Source organism: Anabrus simplex, chromosome 8 (assembly GCF_040414725.1).
Source record: "Anabrus simplex isolate iqAnaSimp1 chromosome 8, ASM4041472v1, whole genome shotgun sequence".
Lineage (NCBI taxonomy): Eukaryota > Metazoa > Arthropoda > Insecta > Orthoptera > Tettigoniidae > Anabrus > Anabrus simplex.
This window is the reverse complement of record NC_090272.1, coordinates 5,590,795-5,615,456: the sequence shown is the minus strand read 5'-3', so window position 1 is coordinate 5,615,456 and position 24,662 is coordinate 5,590,795. Positions and strand designations below refer to the sequence as shown.

General features: G+C 39.4%; 1 protein-coding gene across 1 annotated transcript in view; it reads right to left on the bottom strand.

The window, feature by feature from the left end:
* Window positions 1-9,479: 9,479 nt before the first annotated feature.
* LOC136878976 (uncharacterized) overlaps window positions 9,480-24,662 on the bottom strand; it is a 54,383-nt gene continuing 39,200 nt past the window's right edge. Inside the window, exon 2 of the mRNA XM_067152634.2 lies at window positions 9,480-10,608. Within this exon, the coding sequence (XP_067008735.2) occupies window positions 9,488-10,608 (1,121 nt within the window). The 3' untranslated portion in view covers window positions 9,480-9,487. The remainder of the gene's footprint in view (window positions 10,609-24,662) is intronic.

Sequence of the window (24,662 nt, the reverse complement as noted above, 5' to 3'; positions counted from 1 at the left end):
TATGAGCTCTTTTGGTGAAAATCCAAGCAAAGGTCCAATCGAATGAGATTGTGATTTGAAGTCAATCTTGAATGAAGGGTCAATAACAGATTTGTGTGTGATGGTACTCACAGTAATTGTGAACTGCTCAATTAACGTACATTCAATGTAGCCATGAATATCGTCTACTGAATAACTGTGTGAAGGTAGCGTTAGCACATACTCATCGTAATAGAACTTGCTTATGCCATCACGCACATCATAGATTTTATTGTAGCTTTCAAACGACACAAGTCCAAGATTATGTGGCTGATGATCGAGTTCGATCGGTGGATTAAAGTAGACCGTTGTTTCAGGTCCTTCTCCGCTAAGAGCGAACGTTCTTACACTGTTGATCATCGAGTGCACACTGATGTTATTTGTCTACTGTCTGGGTTTATTATGAGAACATAAGACATAATCGTACGCACATGCGTGTATTGAAGTTTTTCACAAGTTTTTTATTGTAAACCATGTCTGCACTGCTTCCGAAATAACGTATGAACTCAAATGGAGGAGGTAAGTCTCTATAGTTATCGAAATACCTTACTTTAGATTTACGTTTTACTTAGGCAACGTAATGAGTTCCAGGACCACGACTAATGTCTAAGTTAATTAGAGCACTCTTATGTTCAAGTGGACATGCTGGTAGTTGATCGCGCATATACACAGCGCGAAAATAATGAATTCCTAGTTGTTTAGCAAACGTAAAAACTTCATCATGCGTTAGAGCTCGATGTGGCAGTGCATTCAGTGGATGTTACTTGTGATATGTAGATGCCAAGCCCTTTCTTGTATGGGGCTAGTTTCATGTGTACGCCTTTGCCTCGTAATGCAGTTGCCTCCATTGTCTTGTTATGACGTTCACTCTCTTTCAACTGTTGTTTCACTTATTCTACAGCCTTAAGATTTCTTGCTACAGCACTAGCACCACCCAGCAAAGACCCAAAAGCTGCTAGTGCAGCAAAAAGCCCTGTAAGAAGTCCTCCTCATTTTGGTATAGTAATAATTCGTGCACGTTTACAAAACATTGCTCTGCACTTTGGAGAAATTCTCGCTCTCGCTGCGCGCAGTGCCTTAGTAATAGCTACTCGCGGATTGTATTTCCTCGAGTAGCTTTTCGTGCAGCCTTTACAACTTCTTTGAATCCAACAGTTTTAGTTTTCTTCATAACCTTTGGATATCGTTGATTCATCATTCTGTACACGACTTCACACGTCAAGAGCGATTTATTAACTGACGGTTTCTTGTTGATTCATTTATAATTATATATTACTATGGGCTACTTTATCATTCAGTTACCATGAAGATTATAAAGAGCAAGACATTCTACCTGTTAGTGACATAGTGCCAAATCTCGTACCTAGTTCTGGTACAACTACACAAATACGTCATGGAACGTTGTTTCATTTTACTATTCGATATATTATATCTGGCCCATCGGGATGCAGGAAGACTAATTTTTACTCCCACTCATTACCTCCTTAAATGGCATACGCTTCGAGAATATTTACGGTTCTGTAAAGTTACTCTATCAACCACGATATACTATTCCACAAATTATAATGCAGGATCTGGTTAAAGATGGTCTGAAATATTCTCAGTTGAATGCACATGAGCAATTACCATCAACGTATGATGTGTTTCTCAATTCTCTTATGATCCTTTACGATGTGGCCACAGAACAGCAAAACGTTATTCGCGAATAATTTAGTATGGGACGGCACAAGTATGTAGATTGCTTCTATTTATGTCAAACCTATTCTCGGGTGCCTAAGCAGTTGGTACGCAACAACGCAAATACTATTGTGCTTTTTCGGCAAGATGAGCGCAACATCCGACATGTGTATGATGATCATGTTAACATTGATATGACATTCATTGACTTTAAACATATATGTGCTACATGCTCGTCATCAAATCGTTACGGATTTTTAGTTATTGATAAAGAAAGTGATGTTCATTACGGACGGTATCGCATGGGTTTCGATGATTTCATATGCATCAACAGAGTTATAGACTCCACTTGATAAAAAACCGTCATCATGACAACATCCAACAAAGAGATTCGGATTCGGAATTATTTGATAGGATAGTCAGCTATGTGGGAAACGGCATGGAAAGAAATGTGATTGTAGCGGGAGATCTGAATTTGCCAGATGTCAATTGGGAAGGAAATGCGAACGACAGGAAGCATGACCAACAAATGGCAAATAAGTTAATATGGGAAGGACAGCTGATTCAGAAAGTGATGGAACCAACCAGAGGGAAAAATATCCTGGATGTGGTGCTGATAAAACCAGATGAGCTCTATAGGAAAACTGAAGTAATAGATGGTATTAGTGATCATGAAGCTGTTTTTGTGGTAGTTAAAAATAAACGTGATAGAAAGGAAGGTCTTAAAAGTAGGACTGTTAGGCAGTACCATATGGCTGATAAAGCAGGCATGAGGCAGTTTCTAAAAAGTAGCTATGATCGGTGGAAAACGGTAAATAAAAATGTAAACAGACTCTGGGATGGGTTTAAAGAAATTGTTGAGGAATGCGAAAACAGGTTTGTACCTTTAAGGGAGGTAAGGAATGGTAAAGACCCACCTTATTATAATAGAGAAATAAAGAGACTAAGAAGGAGGTGCAGACTGGAAAGAGATAGAGTTAGAAATGGCTGTGGAAGTAAGGAGAAATTGAAGGAACTTACTAGAAAATTGAATCTAGCAAAGAAGGCAGCTAAGGATAACATGATGGCAAGCATAATTGGCAGTCATACGAATTTTAGTGAAAAATGGAAGGGTATGTATAGGTATTTTAAGGCAGAAACAGGTTCCAAGAAGGACATTCCAGGAATAATTAATGAACAAGGTGAGTGTGTGTGTGATGATCTTCAAAAGGCAGAAGTTTTCAGTCAGCAGTATGTAAAGATTGTTGGTTACAAGGATGATGTCGAGATAGAGGAGGAGACTAAGGCCAAAGAAGTAATAAAATTTACGTATGATAACAATGACATTTACAATAAGATACAAAAGTTGAAAACTAGAAAAGCGGCTGGAATTGATCAGATTTCTGGGGATATACTAAAGACAATGGGTTGGGATATAGTACCATATCTGAAGTACTTATTTGATTATTGTTTGGTCGGAGGAGCTATACCAGATGAATGGAGAGTTGCTATTGTAGCCCCGGTGTATAAAGGAAAGGGTGATAGACATAAAGCTGAAAATTACAGGCCAGTAAGTTTGACATGCATTGTATGTAAGCTTTGGGAAGGCATTCTTTCTGATTATATTAGACATGTTTGTGAAATTAATAACTGGTTCGATAGAAGGCAATTCGGTTTTAGGAAAGGTTATTCCAATGAAGCTCAACTTGTAGGATTCCAGCAAGATATAGCAGATATCTTGGATTCAGGAGGTCAAATGGACTGTATCGCGATTGACCTGTCTAAAGCATTTGATAGGGTGGATCATGGGAGACTACTGGCAAAAATGAGTGCAATTGGACTAGACAAAAGAGTGACTGAATGGATTGCTATATTTCTAGAAAATAGATCTCAGAGAATTAGAGTAGGCAAAGCTTTATCTGACCCTGTAATAATTAAGAGGGGAATTCCTCAAGGCAGTATTATTGGACCTTTATGTTTTCTTATATATATATAAATGATATGTGTAAAGGAGTGGAATCGGAGGTAAGGCTTTTTGCGGATGATGTTATTCTCTACAGAGTGATAAATAAGTTACAAGATTGTGAGCAACTGCAACGTGACCTCGAAAATGTTGTGAGATGGACAGCAGGCAATGGTATGATGATAAACGGGGTTAAAAGTCAGATTGTGAGTTTCACAAATAGGAAAAGTCCTCTCAGTTTTAATTACTGCGTTGATGGGGTGAAAGTTCCTTTTGGGGATCATTGTAAGTATCTAGGTGTTAATATAAGGAAAGATCTTCATTGGGGTAATCACATAAATGAGATTGTAAATAAAGGGTACAGATCTCTGCACATGGTTATGATGGTGTTTAGGGGTTTTAGTAAGGATGTAAAGGAGAGGGCATATAAGTCTCTGGTAAGACCCCAACTAGAGTATGGTTCCAGTGTATGGGACCCTCACCAGGATTACCTGATTCAAGAACTGGAAAAAATACAAAGAAAAGCAGCTCGATTTGTTCTGGGTGATTTCCGACAAAAGAGTAGCGTTACAAAAATGTTGCAATGTTTGGGTTGGGAAGAATTGAGAGAAAGAAGAAGAGCTGCTCGACTAAGTGGTATGTTCCGAGCTGTCAGCGGAGAGATGGCGTGGAATGACATTAGTAGACGAATAAGTTGGAGTGGCGTTTATAAAAGTAGGAAAGATCACAATATGAAGATAAAGTTGGAATTCAAGAGGACAAACTGGGGCAAATATTCATTTATAGGAAGGGGAGTTAGGGATTGGAATAACTTACCAAGGGAGATGTTCAATAAATTTCCAATTTCTTTGAAATCATTTTGGAAAAGGCTAGGAAAGCAACAGATAGGGAATCTGCCACCTGGACGACTGCCCTAAATGCAGATCAGTATTGATTGATTGACAGCATATACTCCGTGCTCGAAACAATATTCGACGAAAATTTAAAGAGCTTGAACGCATTCAAGCAGACACTGATTTATTTTTGAAAACGCAACTAGTACACAACTGAAAGAAATTTTAAATTCTATTTCATTGCCCAAGTCTACTACAAGTTCTGTTTCTATGCAAACATCTTATGATAAATAGAAGCAAGAACAAGAAAAGCCTGAAGCAGAAGAAGAAGAGAAGCAGGACGAGGAGAAACAGGATAGGGATGAAGAAGAGGACGAAGAAGAACCTAACGCTACTTTACCACCTAAGCGAGTTAAGTTTTAACTACAGATGTTATTGCTGAAACACCTTCTACATCAACACATGATCTACGTTCTTTGTCTGCGGTCATGATCGTAGCAGAGTATCGTAATCAGTTTAAGACTTTTATTCGAAATGCCTATGGATCACTATTTGGTCCTAACAAAGAAAAACTCTTTGCAGGACAAACTGACACAACCCACGGTGTTCACTATGAAAACGACTCTTTCTGGGTAGGTAATTCAAATGTTAAGATTAATGGCAACGGTCTCATCGTAAAAGGTGTTACCTATAAACTTACAAAAGTTCCCTTAGAACTTCTTTTCCAACGAATACCTGACAAGGATGTAATTTCACAAGATGATCTTAAAAATATGAAGCAATGTTTCTTGCTACCGACGCAACACGACGTATTTACAAGAGGACAGAACCTGTAAATTCAAATAAGAATCGCAAGTATCGAGAGTTTATTTCTAAGCTTTTTCCGTCGCATGAACCAACTGCACGTGGTCTTCATGTTATCTACAATTCTTTATTGCCGTATTTAAACGTAAGATACTGGAATGACCCTAACTTACGCGTAGAACGATTACAACTTCTAAGAGCTTCGCAAAATGCCGGTTACAACTGGTCATGAATCAGAAATTGTAGAAATAGAGGGAGAATCACATCATGCGGGTATTATTCAGTAATGGCTCGTAACTTTAGTTACATAAATGAGCTCGTCCGCAACTACTATCGCAGACGCGTTATTACACGTGGAAAAGATCATCTCTGGCAAGCAGACTTAGTAAAATGTTTTCATATGCCTCTATCAATAAGGGGTATAAGTATCCACTTACTGACATTGATTGATGTGTACTCTAAGTTTGCTTTTGCACAACCTGTGTGTTCTAAGACAGCAGCTCATGCCAAGGATGCATTTAAACGTATTGTTGAACAATCAAAACGCTGCCAAGGCTCCTTCAAACCGTTCAAGGTAAAGAGTTTTACAACAAGGATTTTTCTTCTTACCTCAAGTTACTTGGCATTCACCACTACTCTACGTACGGCAATCTCAAGGCAAGTGTTGTAGAACGCTTTAATCGTACACTCAAAACGATTATGTGCCGGGAATTTACAGCAAAAGGTTCTTATCGTTGGACTGAACTGCTAGCTAGACTCGTGTCTACCTACAACAATACATCTCATCGCACTATCGGCACAAAGCCACGACTTGTTGCAAATAATACAACACGCTTAGATGCTATTCATCTTGTAATCAAAACGGCTCATCCGCGCCACCATCGATTTAAAAAAAGGTGATTTCATTCCCATCAGCAAACACAAGTCCATCTTTGCAAAAGGATACACACATAACTGGAGCACATAAATTTTTCAAATCAGGAGTGTTAAGCGTATTAATCCAGTTACGTATTTCGCGATGTTTCAGGACAGCCTATTGAAGCCGATTCCACATCGAAGAACTGCAGAAAACAAAATATCCTGATCACTTTAATCGAACGTGTTATTCGTTGTGAAAAAACACAAGGGACCGTGTAATACAAGGCACATGGAACGAATCCATGATTGGATATGGAACTACTTTTACAGAATTACATCTTTCTGCTCTGGATTGCTCATGGCGTTCGGTAGTTTTCAATTACTTGAGTACATATGGACGAAATACTATAAAAGAAGGGGAAATAGAGACACTCCTCAAATGTAGATGAGACAAGAGGGCTCGTTGTAATGGGATGGTCATATAGGCTCTTAGTTCATGTATAAAGGCTCAGAGGCATAACAGTCAATAATTAATACGTAAAAATTTTTATTAAAATTTAGGATAGTTAAATTTAGGATATTTGGAAAAAGAATGCAGCTTAAAAGATTGATTTTTTATTACAAAACTCAAGATTAATACATACATTATTTAATACATTACCATGATGTATATCATACAATACACAGTTTACTTCAAGGTCTCTCAAATCTTAGGTTTCTTTGGAAGTGTTCACTCCTTATTTCATAGAAATATAAAATTTATAAGCATTTATCACAGTTGTAACGACAGTGTTGGATAACGTGCCAGTGGCCATCCATTGGCAATTCATCCCTGTCCTTACGTGTCCTTACAGTTCGGGATCTTAACACCTAGTTTGTTAAACTCCCCTGGCAAGAAGTTTGAATATTTCAATATTTTGCACTGCGTTGAATAGAAAGAGGTTTCTATAGAAATACGAAATAAATATTTGAAATATTGAGAGTATTCTACATTATCTCATTATGCTGAAGTTTTAAAGATATTATTTGAATCATAAATGCACAGAAAGGAGAAACGTGAGATGCTTTTATTTTAGACATGATATAAGCCATGTCAAAAAAACAGGGTGGAAGTCTTTACTTTTCGCAGTGAAACTGTGAAAAATGTAGTTTCGTCTTCTGTGAACGAAACAAATAACTGCATTTTCATGAGGATTAAATTTCGACATTTTCCGGGGCCTTCCTTGTTTTTTATGGGATGGGGGGGGGTAAGTTAGAGCACCCTCACTAATATTCAAAACCCGGTTGATGGTAATTAAGATAGTGAGAATGATTGCTGATGCAAACTGGTGGAAGTAATGGCAGGAAGGATCTCGCAATGAGGACACGTAGGATATGTGGGAGATACAGGATGGATACATCTGCTGGTAATATGGGGCATAAGGGAAGAGGAGTAGGATGAGTAGACTCAGGTTTTAATGGTTTCAACGCACGAGGTGTAAGAGGACATGGCTGGGAGGATATACGCGAAGACAAGTGGTGGCAGAGCAGAAGATTGTGAAGGTGGCTTATTGATATTGCGTGTTCCTGTTGTGGTTGGTAATGAGGTGGGTTGAGTGAATATGAGGAGGAGAATGTTGGACAAACACAAACAACCTGTCCCCGAGCCAGAAGAATTAATCACACGCGATTAAAAACTCCGACCTAGCCCGGAACCCTGTGAACCGAAGACCTCAACGCTGACCACTCAACCAAGGAGTGGGGCAGTCCTTATAACGAATATATCTGCATTATATCTCATAAACGTAACATGTTACAGACGTGAAAATTGGTATTTGTATTCTCCTTTAAAAATAAAGAAACACGTTTTTGGAAAATCAACTTAAGCTGGAGATCGAAAATAAGTGAAGAAGGAGTTGAATTCTCTTTATGAGGATACTTATATCTCAAAAGCTAAGATTTTACAGACGTGAAATGTGGTATTTGGAATCTCCTTTAGAAATAAAGAAAACTTTTTTCGACACAAAAGAGCACTGTTTCTCACACATAGAGTTCCATGTCCCGTGTTGCCAGTAGCCTGTCATCTTAGCCCCAATAGGCAATGCCACAAACGTGGTTTACAAAGGGGTTCTGGGGTAAATGAAATGCAGTTTTTCGGTGAGTTTTTATACTTTAGGGATTTAGTGCAGTTCCGATCAACAAGTAATTTTGATCAAATTACGAAATCCTCGCGAGCGAAGCCGTGGGTAACAGCTAGTCCTTCATACATACAACACTGAAAATTAAACTTGACAGATATTTATAGGATATTCACAATACATAAAGGGTCAAAACTATTCGTAGACGATCTTCATTAGTCCTATGGTGGAATGGTTCATGCCAATAATCTTCCTTACTATAGCGTAAATGGCCATGTTTGCTGCTTTTTGTAATTCTCTGTTAGTGAGAGGGAGGAAATACTTCAGTGCTCCTTTGGTATAATACCGTTACATCCAATCGCTACTGAGGTGATGATAACGTTGTTTAGTTTCCACATGGTTGTTATTTATGTGGCCAGAGCAGTGTACTTGGGATATCATCTCTGTATGTGTTGATCGGAGGTTGTGAGGATTAGGACAGGCTATTTCAATTATGAAGCAGATTTTCTTGTTTTTATCTTAAAAAAGTTATATCTGGTCTGTTGCAGGTAATGCTTTTATCAATGATGATTATTTTAACCCAATGATGTTTATAATTTTCACTTTCTAAGACTGATTGGGGTTTGTATTTCCAATATGCTGTAGTACGATGGATCAGGTTATTTTGTCGGGCTAATTTCTGGTGAACAAGTTTTGCAACTTGGTCATGTCTGTCTGTACTTGTAGTCTGCATTATAATAATAATAATAATAATAATAATAATAATAATAATAATAATAATAATAATAATAATAATAATAATAATAATAAAATTATAATTATTAATATTATAAATATATAATATAATATAATATAATATAATATAATATAATATAATATAATATAATATAATATAATATAATATAATATAATATAATATAATATAATGATATTCTTATTATTATTATTATTATTAATACTGGGAAGAGAATCGTTATACTCACCACCGAGTGAACGCCTATGATGATGTAGATGTATGAGGATAAATTCCCAACATCTCCTTACAAATGTAATTATAAGACCTTGAATATTTGTACAGCTGACTTATGTCTTTTAAAAGGATAATGTATCCTATTCAGCGGGAGTATAAACTCTGGCTAACCACCATTCGAGCCATAGGCAGATGGCGAACTAGACCGTGAAAAGCACTGAACTACCTAGAATATCAGAAATGTATACAGATGTTGAGGCACTACTGTTCACGTCTTGAGACCTGCCAGAGCTCCACCGAGTTTACCGTCGATCTTGATCACCGTTGGAGAGTCTGAGGCACCAGCACTGTCCGCGTCGACAGGTGTCTCAGATCCACGGCTGGGGTCTTCTTCATCGCCAGTGAAGCCAACTTTCCCGTGAATAGATGGGGACCAGGTTCCTCGTGAAGGATAGTGGCAGCCCTGAGTGCCAGTGCGAACAATTCCCCTCTGAGGGTATACCCTCGGCTGGTGACCGCCGTAGAAGCCCGGGATGGACTGCTGATGGTGAAACGGTCTCTCAACGCCTGCTACGTAATCTGGGGTGTCAGATACAGCAACCCTAGAGTGGAAAGCATTTTGGCCCCCACTGTGCTGAATAGAAGGGTTGTATTTGGACTGAAGTGCTTTGATGAGAGGTGAAGTCTCAAAGATATGAGCTACCAACGCTGATTCATCAAAGCCAAATGGGACTTCTTTGAATGTCACTGATGTATCACTCTTTTGAGGAGGGTTAATGTAGGAGTAAGTCTGTTGAGAGTTGTCGAACTCTGGTCGCAGTTTCAGTCCTGTGTACACCGGAACGTCCTCCACAGTTTGCTCCGGGCTGTATTCACTGCCACTGGGAATAAAATGCACTTCATTCTCTTCCTCCGCAGTGACGCCCTTGTAACCTACTATAACGGGGACATCAGGGATCTTCTTTTTCTTCGACTTTTTCTTCTCATCTGAGAAATATTCTTCCTCTTCAACAATAACAATCAAGGGTTTTCTTTTCGTCTTCTTCACTTCTTGTTCCTCCTCTTCCTGTTCCTCTTCCTCTTCGCTTTCCTCGTCTTTATTTCGCCAATTTTCTTCTCTACTAGTTTCCTCTTCTTCCCCTTCTTCACTCCCTACATCTATAGAAGGTCGTATTCCCTGTTTATCCTTCTTGCCACACCTGCTGTCATCGCTGTTGAGACAGACCACTGCATTCACCTTGGCGTCGCTATTGTCTGGGCGGGCGGACTTCACCTTCACCTGCAGCACAGCCTGCACCTTCTCCGCGTCCAGGACATCAGTTCCCAGAGGGCGCCGGGGCTTCACCACACCGGGAAAATCCACTTTCGAGGACACGCCGATAGCATGCACTGGAAAAAAATAAAAGAACAGAGTTGTAGAAACTGATGGAAAAGAAAACAATACATTGGCCCTATAATGTTGGCGTTGTTAATAGTTACAACAATACTGAGGAAATATGTTACAGGGCTTGAAGAGATGATGAGCGGAAAAGGTTTTTACCATCCCAGTCATCTTCTCTTCAACAGCAGACGTTCCTCAAGGTTTGCTCAAAATCTCTCAGAAATTAATCTGCCAAATACCTAAGGAAGACAAAATCGTAGGTAATCGCCAGTAGGGAGAACCTCTTTGAAGAGAACTTACTTAATGTTCTAAAGGGTAGATAGATGTACACGTATTTTTGGAGAGGGTCGGATTGTATGGAAATTGAAAACACGTTTTAACGGCTGTCAAAAGAACAATAATGAAATTATTGTAAGTCCGTTCTACCAGAAGAATGTTGAAGGTGAGATCAATTCAGAAATGAAGTGACGCTGAATCAAGTTGGTAGAGGAGAACTAGTTCTAATATTTCTTTAGGTAATTGTGGAGTCTAAGAGTGATAGAAGGAATGAAAGACATGAATTTGACAGTTAGGTTCCAGTAGATTTGGAGTGTGGGAGTTGTGTAGAGATCAAGGCGATAGTGTGGGATGAGGAGCCGAATGGAGCTTGTCTTTGGACTGACAACAGCAAACACTAATTGCATCAAAATTGTATTACAAATTATCTTTGCTTTAATGTATTTTTTGTATATCTGATATTAAATAAGCTATCTTCTTCGTCCTCTTCTTGAACGTTTCTCCAATTTCTTGAGGTTGTCATTTGATGTGGATTTGGCTGAGTTTAAGGGTCGGATGCCCCTCCTGACGCCAACCGTATGTGAAGAGATGTATTCAGTATTGCGTCTTGCTGATTGGTTGCTATAGTGGTGGGAATATGAAGAGGAGTACGTTGGACAAACACAAACATGCAGCCCCCGAGTAAGAGGAATTAACCAGACACAGTTAACTACCCCGACTTCGCTGGAGTTGAATCCAGGACCCTCTGAACTGAAGACCTCGAAGCTGAACATTCAGAGAAGTTGACAAATACTACTACTACCAATAATAATAACCTATATGTATAAAGTAAGAGTTTTGTCTTACATTGTTCAGAATATAAAAAGAATGGTATTTTAGTATCGGTCGTGTTCACAGTAAGAATGAACTGCACTTTTTAATTTTCCGTCATCTCTGTCTGTCTGTCTGTCTGTCTGTCTGTCTGTCTGTCTGTCTGTCTGTCTGTCTGTCTGTCTGTCTGTCTGTCTGTCTGTCTGTCTGTCTGTCTGTCTGTCTGTCTGTCTGTCTGTCTGTACGCGCATCACGAGAAAATGGGTGAAGAAAATTTAATGGAAATCGGCACTTAAAGTTGGGAAATGGGGCTTTACAATCTAGGTTATTAATAACTTTGTTCACGCTGAGTGAGACGGTAGTTTATGGGAACACAAAATGTAATTCTCAAATGGTGTGGTATGCTATTACTGCTCCTATCGATAAATGCTACATAACTAAAGTTATATAGAATTCAATTTTCGATCATTTATGTCTGATACATTTTTACCGTACCGGTTATGATAGCACAGATATTCATGAATTTCCATTTTTGTTGCTAAGTGCATATGAACAGCGAACCAGGAGAAAATGGGTGAACAGAATTTAATGAAAATCGGTATATAGAGTCAGGGAATAAGGAACTACAGTCTAGGATATAAATCATTTTATTCACGCTGGATGAAATAATAGTTTAACGGAAGGCACCTACAATTTTATTATTTTAAATATCTATGATATTGATCCTATCGACAAGTACGACATAAAAAAAGTTATAGAGATTACGATTTCTGATCGTTTATGTCTTGTGCAGTTTTGATGTAATAATAATGTTATTGGCTTTACATCCCACTAACTACTTTTGCGGTTTCCGGGGACGCCGAGATCCCAGAATTCAGTCCCGCAGGAGTTCTTTTACGTGCCAGTGAATCTACCAGCACGAGGCTGACGTATTTGAACACCTTCAAATACCACCGGACTGAGCGAGGATGGAAATTGCGAAATTGGGGTCAGAAGGACAGCGTCTCAACCATTGAGCCCGGCTTGTGCAGTTTTACTCTGCCGACCATGATAACAGAATTCATGAATTTAGGCTCTCGTTGCTTAGTCCATATCATTGTGTTAACTAGCGACGTCATCGTTCCATATCGACAACGAAGACTGTGAAGATAATTATGAAAGTAGGCCGAACTTGTATTTCCATTACTTCATTATGTACTTTTGCATTATGGACTTTTCTCTCTTTCTTTTTTTTTTTACTTTTATGCTGCGGAATTCTCTTTATTTGATTTTCTTTCTTCATTATATGTACTCGAAATCTGCCATTTATCTTATTTACAATCTAATATAATAGTATATTTCTTTCTTGCAGTCGAGGAACCGAGGAGGGCAACATGGTGTAATAGAGCCGAGACATCCAACCGCAGGGAGTGTCCATTATAGACACACATGGAAAGAAGAGGACGTACGTTTCTTTTATAAATGTAATTCACGTGGTTAAGTGTAAGAGACGGCCACGAGCCCTAACTCCTCCCCTGCTAAAGTCGATAGTAAAATAAACATTCGTGAAAGAAGGATCGCTTCATGAATAAGACAAGAGGGAGTCAGATGGCCTAATACAGCAGAGTCAGAAGAAAACTAAATGTGAAGGTCTTCAATATCGAAACTGATCAACAAAAACATTACATTGAGCATTGTTGTGATATGTTTCTTCTTTACTGCTGCTACTCATCTCCGCTATGTCCCGAGTAAAACATCATGTCTGATTTGGCGGAAAATAGCTGTGGGTTAGATAACTTGATGATTGTTCCATCAACTACCGGCACTACATCAAAGACAATTGTAAAGAGAATGAGAAGGAACGTAATGAAGGACTCCCTTTACATTGGATGTGAAGGCGCACAATATCGGAACCCGATTCTTGACCTTTTTTGATTTTGGAAAGAAGACATCAAATCGAGATCAATAAAAATAAAGCTATTTATGTTCCGTGCTTGCCCTACCTGTCAACAAAGTATAAAATACCTATCGATCGGTGAATTGGCAGCGGCCTGCTATTCGGAACAAGAGGCACCCTCGCTAGTTAGACATCCACCTTCCTACTAAATTTGTAAGTTCCATTCTGCGAAATAGAAGAAGTAGTAATACGGATACTGAGGGGCTCTTTACCTGAGAACGTGATTAACATTCCTCCCCCACTAACCCTGGAAAAAAGAAACAGCATTAACGATTAAATTTCCAGATTTTGATATTTTTTAAGCTTCATTTAAATTGTAACTGTATTCCGAATTCGAATGGGCACCCTCATTGGAGAACGGATAATTTATTTGTTCAATAAATCTCTCTCCTTCGAAGGAAAACTAGATGTGAAGGCCTGCAATATCGGAAGCCGATTCTTGACTTTATTTTATTCCGGAAGGAAAAGGTCGAATCGAGATCAACAATAATACAAACCAATAGGGCCACAGAGAGCAAACAAGTGAGGTCGTCAGGATAATAAATGAAAAGCAAACAATCGAAATCTTGGAAATCTAATATACCACAAGAATGTTGAAGATGAGATCAGTTCTCAAATGAAGAAATAATGAATAAAGTTGATTATTATTATTATTATTATTATTATTATTATTATTATTATTATTATTATTATTATTAAATAGGGAATGGAATTGCCTTGTATGATGAACAATGTTTTATGATTCACTAAGTCCAAGTTCCTTTCAATTTTCTAGAATGGAGCATTTGAAAGGGGTGCGTCCACCTTCTTCGTACGAGCTACTGCGACATAAAATTCTTTCAAATCCGATTCTTAGGTATTTAATAAGTATCTTCCAGTGCCTTTTCATGTCAAGGCTGTCTCTTTGCTCGTCCCCGTCGTAATTCATTCACAAAAGTCGTCCCGGTCATTACTGTTTTATGTTAGAGGAAGTACAATATTAGTTCTAATATTAATCAGAAGAGAAAAGGAAATGACGAGGGAGGACGCGAAATTGAAATTCCTTTTGAGTTTCACAAACCTAAAACCTTCCAAACTGAAAGACAATAAGAGCCGACCAAGGGAGAAAGGCTTGATGTAAGGAGCTTTCGGAAAATAAGCGGAAGACCTCGTGGAGAGCTGCTAAGCTCTCTTTTAGCAGCCTCTTCCCATAAGCAGCGGATACCATACCTCTTGGTTTCCGATATTAAGGGCAGGTTCTACCACCAGAGGTCACCTATGGGTAGCGTAACCGGCACCGTAAACCTTAGTTACCTCATGGGTACGTAACCGAGCACTTCGAGGATCACCTGTTAGATAAGTCTTGAGAGCTGAGCATTATGCTCTGTGTTGTTAACTTAAGTTAGCTCGATGTTACAAAACACGATACCGTAACAGTTATCGGTGTTCCAATGAAGGTTGTGTTCAACGTCACCAGTTGCTTTCCTTTGTACCCAGCCAAGATCCTCAATTTGATATTTTTGTTTGTGGTATAAATCCCACAGTGATTATAGTATCAGTGGTTAGGAATTTTTACTGTCACCTACTTCGTACCATTTAGCTAGAGGCTTCTGACATAACTTAGCATACTCAGTTTAGGTTTAAACCCATCAGGCTTACCAACACATAAATTAATTTTGAAGAGAACACCATGTCATGTCGATCATGAATTACAACGCTATACAGGGGCAATGAGGCTACAATGGTCCTCACGCACCACTATGAACACAATGCCACTTCTCGGTCATTTGACTCTGGAAGAACTATTTTCATACCACGAATTAACTTCATCCCATCAGATCCAACCAGGGCTTTCCAAATGACCAGAAAATTGTTACCACTGAAAGTTGCCTTATCTGGGTATTTCATTTCAACCATCCAACAACAGTCTAATTCAGGGAAAGGTTGAATGAGCGAAAGTTTCACAACGGGTTTACTGCTTATTTGTAAAAGTCATTCTATTCCTATTATTTCCAAAATTCGCATGTGTCATATGCTAAATAAATAAATAATCGGATCAACCTACGGGAGGGTGAGGGAGGGAAGTACAACAGCTAAACAGATTGGCTGCAGTTAGAGTGTGAAGCACTGCCTAACATGGGTAAGTGAAGGTTGAGAACCTCTTGCAGGTGACAAGTGTTGAACAATGGCCGTCAGCGGGGAAGTACCAGGAGAAGAGTAGGAGGACATGTGTAATTAGGCGAAACTCAACTCGGGGTGTCCTGTAATGACTTACGCTTTCATAATCTTAATGACTCATAAGGGTCTTGAGAAAAGTGTCACAAAGAAGGTCGTAATGAAACAACAATGACATAGTATGTACAGTCCTCAGTGAGAAGGCTCGCTGATTATCAGTAGTTTTCATCAAGTGTCACAGAAAGACCGGATGTGAGTAGGAGACAGTGCTATTAAAAAAAATATCATCAATTCAAGTAGCTCAACATTTTGGTAGCTCTTCCTATTTTTAAAAAATACAGGAAATCTTGGTGTTCATTTCCATTATCGTAGTACAAGGGAGTGGCCTCACTTTACCCATAATCGGCTTTAGAGATATATCGATGGCTGAGAATGACACTATCTCAATTCAAAATTCATAGTTTTTAAGGAGAAGAGTTTAAAGTTTTAGCAGTTTACATCATTCCCTCTCAAAATTACACCTGTTATGTAACTTTTATGAAAATCGTGTTTACGCTGTTGTTACATCATTTATTATAATCTGGAAAAGAGTTACAACTCAAAATGACATTTTCGAATTAAGCGAAGCGACTAATGTCAGAACATTAAAAACCGTTAGAACTATTTCCTAGCATGAATATATTAAATTTTTGTTGCAAAACTTTGAGAGGTTGTAGACGTCAAATAAGGTTTCAGTGATAGCAAAACCGAAAAAATGTATTGTTTTTTGTTACAACCGCTTCGTTCTCAGCCATCAATATTATCTTGAAAAGGAGTTCTTTAATCTGTGAGTAGTATGGGTTACTCAACTGACCGCGGTGAGATATCTGTACAAGATCTGTTGTGACATTTCCATGTGCTCTTGAATAGTAACGTAAGATCTCATTCTAATACTGAAACTTTCTTCGGCACGTGTTAAAGTTGGATGAAAACACATTCAAGCAGGCGTGATATAGGCTAGTAATACATATCTGTTCTATTGTTTAAGCATGTAAAAAGGTGTGGACTGTACCATTCCCCCGATTGACAATTCATACAGACACGAAGACAAATTTATCACCTTTGGCGTAATGTTTTAGGACACTTTAAGCACAAAAATGGCCTTTTTCATATCATCTCGGCAACGTTAATAGTATTATTTATTTACCACAATTTACCCCTAGAGAAAAAGGGTGAGCTCTGAAACAGACCTATGTCTAAATTGTGTAATTTATCTTACTAGTCCTGGGCTGGGATTTGTTCGAAACTGTTTCCATATTACGAGTTCCCTTGTTGGTACCGCTGTGTGTTACTATCTCGCGCCGTGTGTATTCTCCTATCTTTTGCTTGACAGTTATGGTTCTTTGTCTGGAACTGTGCCGGATCTCATACGGAGAAAAATGTTGTCGACGAGCCAGTAGATAGCTTTGCTATGTTACCAAAAAGATTTACACCCGTTTTAAGGGTGTATGTTTTGTTTAGATCTCACCATCTAAGTCCTAAAGTTAGGTTTCTAGTTTATTTCTTGAGTAGGTTATGCTTCTATTCTCGTATCTTTTCTTTTGCTAGGGACATATGATTATGTCCTACTCTTAGACGGCTACCATAGATACTATTGATTTATTTGTCTTTGAACCCTGCTCGTTTTATTTTAATTCGTTTACGCTCCTTGTGTTTGCTTTATGGCCATGTGTCTTTATTTTAGATTTCTCTTTCCATTGCGGTGCGTGTTTTCCTTGCTTTAACCTGTCTCTTGGTGTAGCAGATGGCATGCGGACTGTTTGCTTATTCACGTACGATTGCGTCATTGTTTCGAACGCGTGCCTTGTGGAGATGCAATTTATTATCCTTACATCGGGAGTCTTATTTGAACCTGGTCCATAAGCCCGTTTATGTTCGTTATTGCCTCTATGATAATAGTGAGTAATTGTTGTTGAATCTTTTCCTAGGGGCAAGTTTGATGTACTTTGAGGTTATGGATTGTAGTGAGTTGAAAATTGTTATTGACAGTGTATTATACGCGAACCTTTTCTTGAGCCCGATTTTTACGGGGTGTGGAGTAAGGAGGGAGCGTTGTCCGTTCCGGTTATACTGCCAACCGGATTGAAATGAAATCTGAATTGAATCGATACTATGATCGATCGATATGAATTTTGTAAACATTTATTATCTTACGCCAGCAACTGTGTCACACATACATTATTTAACATTATATAACATTTCTCGATGCGAATGTTGTTCCTAGTTTGGCTTTGCTGTGGTAAACAACAACAGTACTAGTTCGTAAGGTGTACGCCAGATGTCGCACAGCGATGCATAAGCGATCCATAGTTTGTGTTTCAAAGGTTGCCCATACGGATGTCGAAGATGACCGAGGTCTACCGATTCAGCACTAGAGAGCTCAGGGCTCAAGAAAAGGTTCGCGTGTATGTGTGTGGATTCATTATTATTATTATTCCTGGATTTTGTATTTATGTCGGAGTCTAGAAACATGCACGATGTGTTGAAATACTGGCGCAGTTATGATTTGAATGTGGTCTCTGATTCGCATTTTGTGAGCGTGTTGTACGAACTGCCTGTATACCGCTGTTAGCCGTAAAGCGATATTTCCTCTATTCAATTCCCGTTTGTGCTTGGGATTATATTTGTTACCTTTGCCTTTATTTTATCTGCGGTTTCCTTCCTGCCGTCATTTGTAACGTATCAGTAACTATGATTGAGCCAGCCTGGTAGCCATGAAGTCGAAACGGTCTGACACTAAGGTTAGCCGGTTCGAGTCCCGTTGTTGGAAGAAATTTTCAGCATCAGAATGTTGACCGGCATGGTAGGGGAGGTCGTCTTACACAATTTCTAATCACAAGATTGCGTGACAAAAACCTGGATTAAATTCCAAACCTCTCCACAGTGCTCATATGACGCTGTTGATGATGATTCATTCGTCGGATGGTTAAAATTCCCGACCCTGCCGGGAATCGAACCCGACCCCTGTGACCAAATGCCAGCAGGCTAACCATTTAGCCATGGAGCCGAGCTCTAGTGAAATGAAACTGTGCCACAAACTAGATAATTATTTTCTTGCAGTAAGAGGGAACGAAAGATAACCTGTTGAACAGCTTTTTAAACAGCTATAAAAATGAAGGCTTTGGCATCATGATTCGTTATCAATATGGTAGTAAGATATAAAATCTGGTTTGTCACCATTCATCTCAGTGACCCAGAAAACTGTAGATTCGACACTGTTTTTGATTATTTTTATATCTCACTCCCCCTCACCCACACCCCAAATGGGGCTGAACATGATTTTTGTTCAGAAACGAATATATACATATACAGCCTACATATATCCATCAGATCACTCTCCATATTGTGAGGATATAGCAAGAAAACTCGAGTGAAGTACCGTTGGTGGTTTTAGAAATAATGAACCATAACCAGTTTTTGCAACCCTCCTGAGATGAAGTTGACGCTGTTGATGATGATCAGCTCCATCAGCTTGAGCAGACCCCTTGATGCTGTTCAACAGGAGCAGATTATGTGCTGGCACCCGGTTTCACCCTCTTCCTTCCTGCTATCATATATCACATCATTCATCATCTCATTAACTCCTCTGATGAGGTTGTCGTCAGAAAGGGCATCCGGTCATAAAACTTCGCCGCGACAGATTCATCTCACCTGATACCCGACCAGTACAGAAACGGGACAAGGGTTGCACAAACAAACGACTTTTTGCAACCCTCAGGGTGTGTGTGTGTGTGTGTGTGTGTGTGTGTGTGTGTGTATATATATTTACAATCTGCTCTATGTCGCAGCGACACAGATAGGTCTTATGGTGACAATGGGATGGGAAAGGGCTAGGAGTGGGAAGCGGCCGTGGGCCTTAATTAAGGTAAAGCTTGGCGTGAAAATGGGAAACCACAGAAAACCACGGAAAACGATCTTTAGGGCTGCCAACAGTGGAAGTCGAACCCACTATCTCCCGAATGCAAGCTGATAGGTACATGAGCCAAATCGCATAGCCACCTGCTCGTTAAAAATATTAAGGAGAGAAATTATCAAGGAAACTACCAAAGCTTCATAAATCCACTACAAGTGGTAATTAGGGATGGCAACGATTTATCGGTTTTTATGAAATACCGATATTTTCCTTTCGATTTATCGATATATCGATATCGAAATTTTGATTCGATTTATCGAATAATATATCGGTTTTTCCATTAATATATCGTTTTTCTTTGAATTATTATTTTCATTAACAACATCCGCACTAGAGAACGCCGATAATTCTGCAAGAGATGGTGCTAGTGAAGGTGGAATTGCAACCTGGAAATATCCAATCTAATCAATACCTTGCTCTGAGCCTCTGGTAGGCCGGACTATAATTCGAATACAAACGGTGGAATATGTAACACAGTTGCCTCCGCATGGCAGTTTACACAGCGCGAAATACGTTCTAGTTCCAGAGTCACCGCTAGACTTCGTGTTAGCCCTCCATCATTTAACAACACAGACTATATGGAAACTGTGAAAGAAAAAGGTAAGTTTAGGTGAGATAAGCCTTAAAATTCATTATAAAAGGCGTTGATTTGTGTATTCAGCTTGTGATGAGTATATGGTTTATATTTAAACGTAAAGTTATGAAAATAGAAGCCTCCGCGAGTCAGGTGGCAGCGCGCCAACTTCTCACCGCTGGGTTTCGTGGTTCAAAACCCGGTCACTCCATATGAGATTTGTGCTGGATCGGTTTTTCTCCGGGTACTCCGGTTTTTCCTGCCATCTTTCATTCCAGCAACACTCTCAAATATCATTTCATTTGTCAGTCATTAATCATTGCCCCAGAGGAATGCGACAGGCTTGGGCAGCCGGGAAATTTCCTATTCTCGCCGCTAGATGGGGCTTAATTCGTTCCATTGCTGACCCGGTCAAATGACTCTAAACAGGCTGTGGATTTACATTAAGAAAATGTTTTGTGCATATTGATAAATATACAAGAGCCGAGAGAGTATTTATTGTAAACATTCTATTCACAAGGTGTTTATTGCGCGTGATAAACAATGGTTTATTGCTGTGCACCATTCTGCAAAAGTAAACTTCAGAAAGGTAGTGGCATTTATTTCCACGAGCAAATGTGGAACTACGAGAAAAATGGGTCTTAATTGTCATGTCGCGGTGACGAGAAAAATAGCATGTGGCAACCTTCCTCGAAGTCTGTAGTATGTAGTGAACATTTTGAAAGCACGTGTTTTAGCATTTCTACTAAAACTAGTCGCAATCAATGCCAACACTTTTTTTTAGGGTATTTGCATGGCAAGACTAGGTTACGTACTAATACTAAAATGTTTTAATTCCTCCCCTGAAGGAGGAGGCGGGCCTCTTAGATGGTGACGCCGTCTGTGAGGCCGGGAGATTTGTTACGGCGAAGGAGATGCTCGGAGATGGTGAGGGGGTTGGCGGCCGTGGCCTATACTAGGAACCCTCCCAGCATTTGCCTTATTGCAGGAGAATGGAAAACCACGTAAAACCATTCTCAGGAAAACCGACAGTGGAGACCAGCCGTGAGGTCCAGCCCTGTCCAGTCTCCCGAATACAGAGACGAAGAGCCACCCTTCCTCTGCTCGATTGGCCGGTCGGAGTGCAGAGCTGTTGGACCACGGACCAGCCGTGGCCACTTGTGGGCCGAGACCCACTCTGCATTCATCGACGAAGGCTCTGTGAATACTGCAGTGTTTTAAAATATACTATGAAGTATTTTCATTTTTATTAGGATGTGTACTTTCCGGTTGCAATTATACTATCTGATTCGTATGAGCTCATCTTGAATTACTCGGTGATACATTTATTTTTCTTCATTAAACATCATAGAAATATCACTTTCCTACTCAAAACGCAATGTTTTATATTTGTAATGTGCTTTTATGTGCAAGTTATTATCGTAATGCCAATTGGAATCGTGCTGAGGAATGGAGGGAAAACCTCACATCCAGCGGCGATATTTGAACTGCTGCTACTTTGTCAATTTAGTACTTGAAGAGACCGTGCATGCTGAGGCCTTTACTTATCTCGTATGCATCGATAACACTTAGGGACGTTCCGATATAATAAATATCGGTATTTCATTCGATATCGACATGCCGATATTATCCTACTATCAAAACAAAATAGCGATATATCTCGATATAAAATTATTTCTTTTCCAAAATACAAGGATTTGAAATTATATTGAAGTTCTATACATCGGGGATCTATTAACAATATGCAACTTGTTTGAAGCCATCAAGAAATATTTAATTTGTTTGTATCTATCTCTACATAATACTGAATGATTAAACATTTTAATTTGTTTGTATATAATTCCGAATTTGATTGATTCCTTACTTTATAAGGTAAGGCGGCAGCTAAGAATTTAAGTCCGTTAAAATGTGCAGCATGCTTAAACCCATCAACAATGTTTTGATTTGTTCGAATCTGCTTCTATGTATTACTAAATGATTGGAAAATTTCATTTGATTTTATGTCATTCTGAATCTGGTTTGCACGTAAATTTGAATGTTTCAACAAAACAGTTAACCAAGAGACGTACGCGTGGTAAGACCTCTGTAGTGTAGTGGTTAGTGTGGTTAGCTGCCACCCCCGGAGGCCCGGGTTCGATTCCCGGGTCTGCCACGAAATTTCAAAAGTGGTACGAGGGCTGGAACGGGGTCCACTCAGCCTCGGGAGGTCAAAGGAGTAGATGTGGGTTCGATTCCCACCTCAGCCATCTTCGAAGTGGTTTTCCGTGGTTTCCCACTTCTCCTCCAGTCGAATGCCGGAATGGTACCTAACTTAAGGCCACGGCCGCTTCCTTTCCTCTTCCTTGTTTATCCTATCAATGCAATGATAAAACCATAAATACTTGCACGGTAGATGCTGCATCATATTCTTAACTATTTTCAGCCATTTCTACTAATTTACGAGGTTTATATGAACATCAAGCATTACTGACACTACTTCTTTCACTCTAAAAAAACTATTTATTCAGGATCTATGCCTCGACTGCTGTCTTGTGGCTGCAGGTGAATGAAAATTTGTGTTATGGAAGTATAACCCTAGCAACCGTGCAGGTTAGTGGTCATCTGAAATTAGCAGCCGTTGATGGATAATTTCCATGGATAATTAAACCGCGAATTCCAGTAGCAAGATAAATTCAACCAACCAGTCGCGTGCACAGGCAGAATAAACCAATATTGATATATATGCATTGAGATCTGGTGATGATATTGCAGTTACTCTTGGGTTACGATATATCGATATCGCTTGAATATACCGATATATTATGTGCAATAAATATCGATTATCGAAAATAAGTTTTCAATATATCGAAATATCGATATATCGGTATTTTTCTAAAAACTGCCATCCCTAGTGGTAATATTGTCTTGAAAATCTATTGTGTGATCCCGAAATGTATTAATTCTTGTCTCCAACAATGTCAAAAGGTTGCTTTGTTGTCTGTCGCTCATTTAACGTTTTATTTGACTGATCACTAGTCCTCCTGTGGGTGGGGGCAGTGGAATAACACCCTCAGTATCCTCTGCCTGTCGTAAGAGGTGACTAAAAGGGGCCCCAGGGACTCTCAACTTAGGAAGCGTGAGTTGGCAACCACAGGGCCTTTAGCCGAGTCTTGACATTGCTTCCAGTTACTTTTGCTAGGCTCCTTACTACCGTCTATCCTACCCAACCTCTCTTGGTCAACTATTTTTCTTTTCCGACCACTACGGGATTAGTTTGCGAGCCCGAGAGAGCCTTTCATTTTCATACACCTTCGTAGCGCTCGTCTTTCTTTAGCCGATACCTTCATTTTTTTAAGTGTCGGATCACTTTTCTTTCTCTCTGATTAGTGTTACATAGAGGATGGCTGACTAGTTGTACTTCCTCTTAAAACAGTAATCACCTCCATCAGAGTTAAATCTGACTTCAATGTGGCCGGAGCCGCAGGAACGGCATAAAGGAAGTAAAACAGCAAAACGTTTTGTGAGGTGTAAGATGGAGAGACAGTAAAGAGGAGATTTGCTACACTGGGTTACATAATCGTCGGTTACCAGCAAAATACATTAAGTAAAATTTCACAGGAAAGCAGGTTTATTGTCAGTATCTGCGCTCAGAACAAGAATATTTTAATTTTTAAAATTATGCAGTGGGTTTATCACGGTATTTTATTTATTTTATGTGAATGAAATTAGTCTCTTCAGATTTAGCAAGAGAAAGAAAATTAACAGTAACAGGAACCAAAATGAACTCCACAAGGAAAGAGCGGGAAATGTCACAGAGGGCAGTGTGAAGGTGGGAATAACTCGAAAACTGACGTGATCGTTTTGCTCGTAAACTCTGAATGTTGTAGCGAAACGGCTATGAAAAGGGTTCCTATTTTAAATTTGCTGTCCACTGAATACGCATGCACTCCCAAGAGATTCTAAGCAGATGATGTGTGTATTCATTCCAGGCTCCAAGTTCTCAGTGTTCCGGCCCGGTCACCCTGACCTTGACAGCCATCTGAGCGTGGCAATGAGTAACCTCGCTAGCCGTTCTCTCCAGTTCCTTACAGCTTGATGTGTTGCATGTGGCTCTGCTGAGCTAATGATTATTATTTATCTTCTTACGCCTCACTAAGTACTTTTAGAGTTTTCAGAGACAGCCAAGTGCCGGAATTATCTCCCACAGGAGTTCTTTACCGTGCTGGTGAATCTATCGACACGAGACTCATGGACTCATGTACTTGAGCTCGTTCAAGATCTACCGGAGTGAGCTTGGATCAGACCCACCAACCAGAGCTTCTATCGTCTGAGCTAATCAGCCTCAAGAGGAAGTGCATTAAACCTGACCAAACCCCATGGC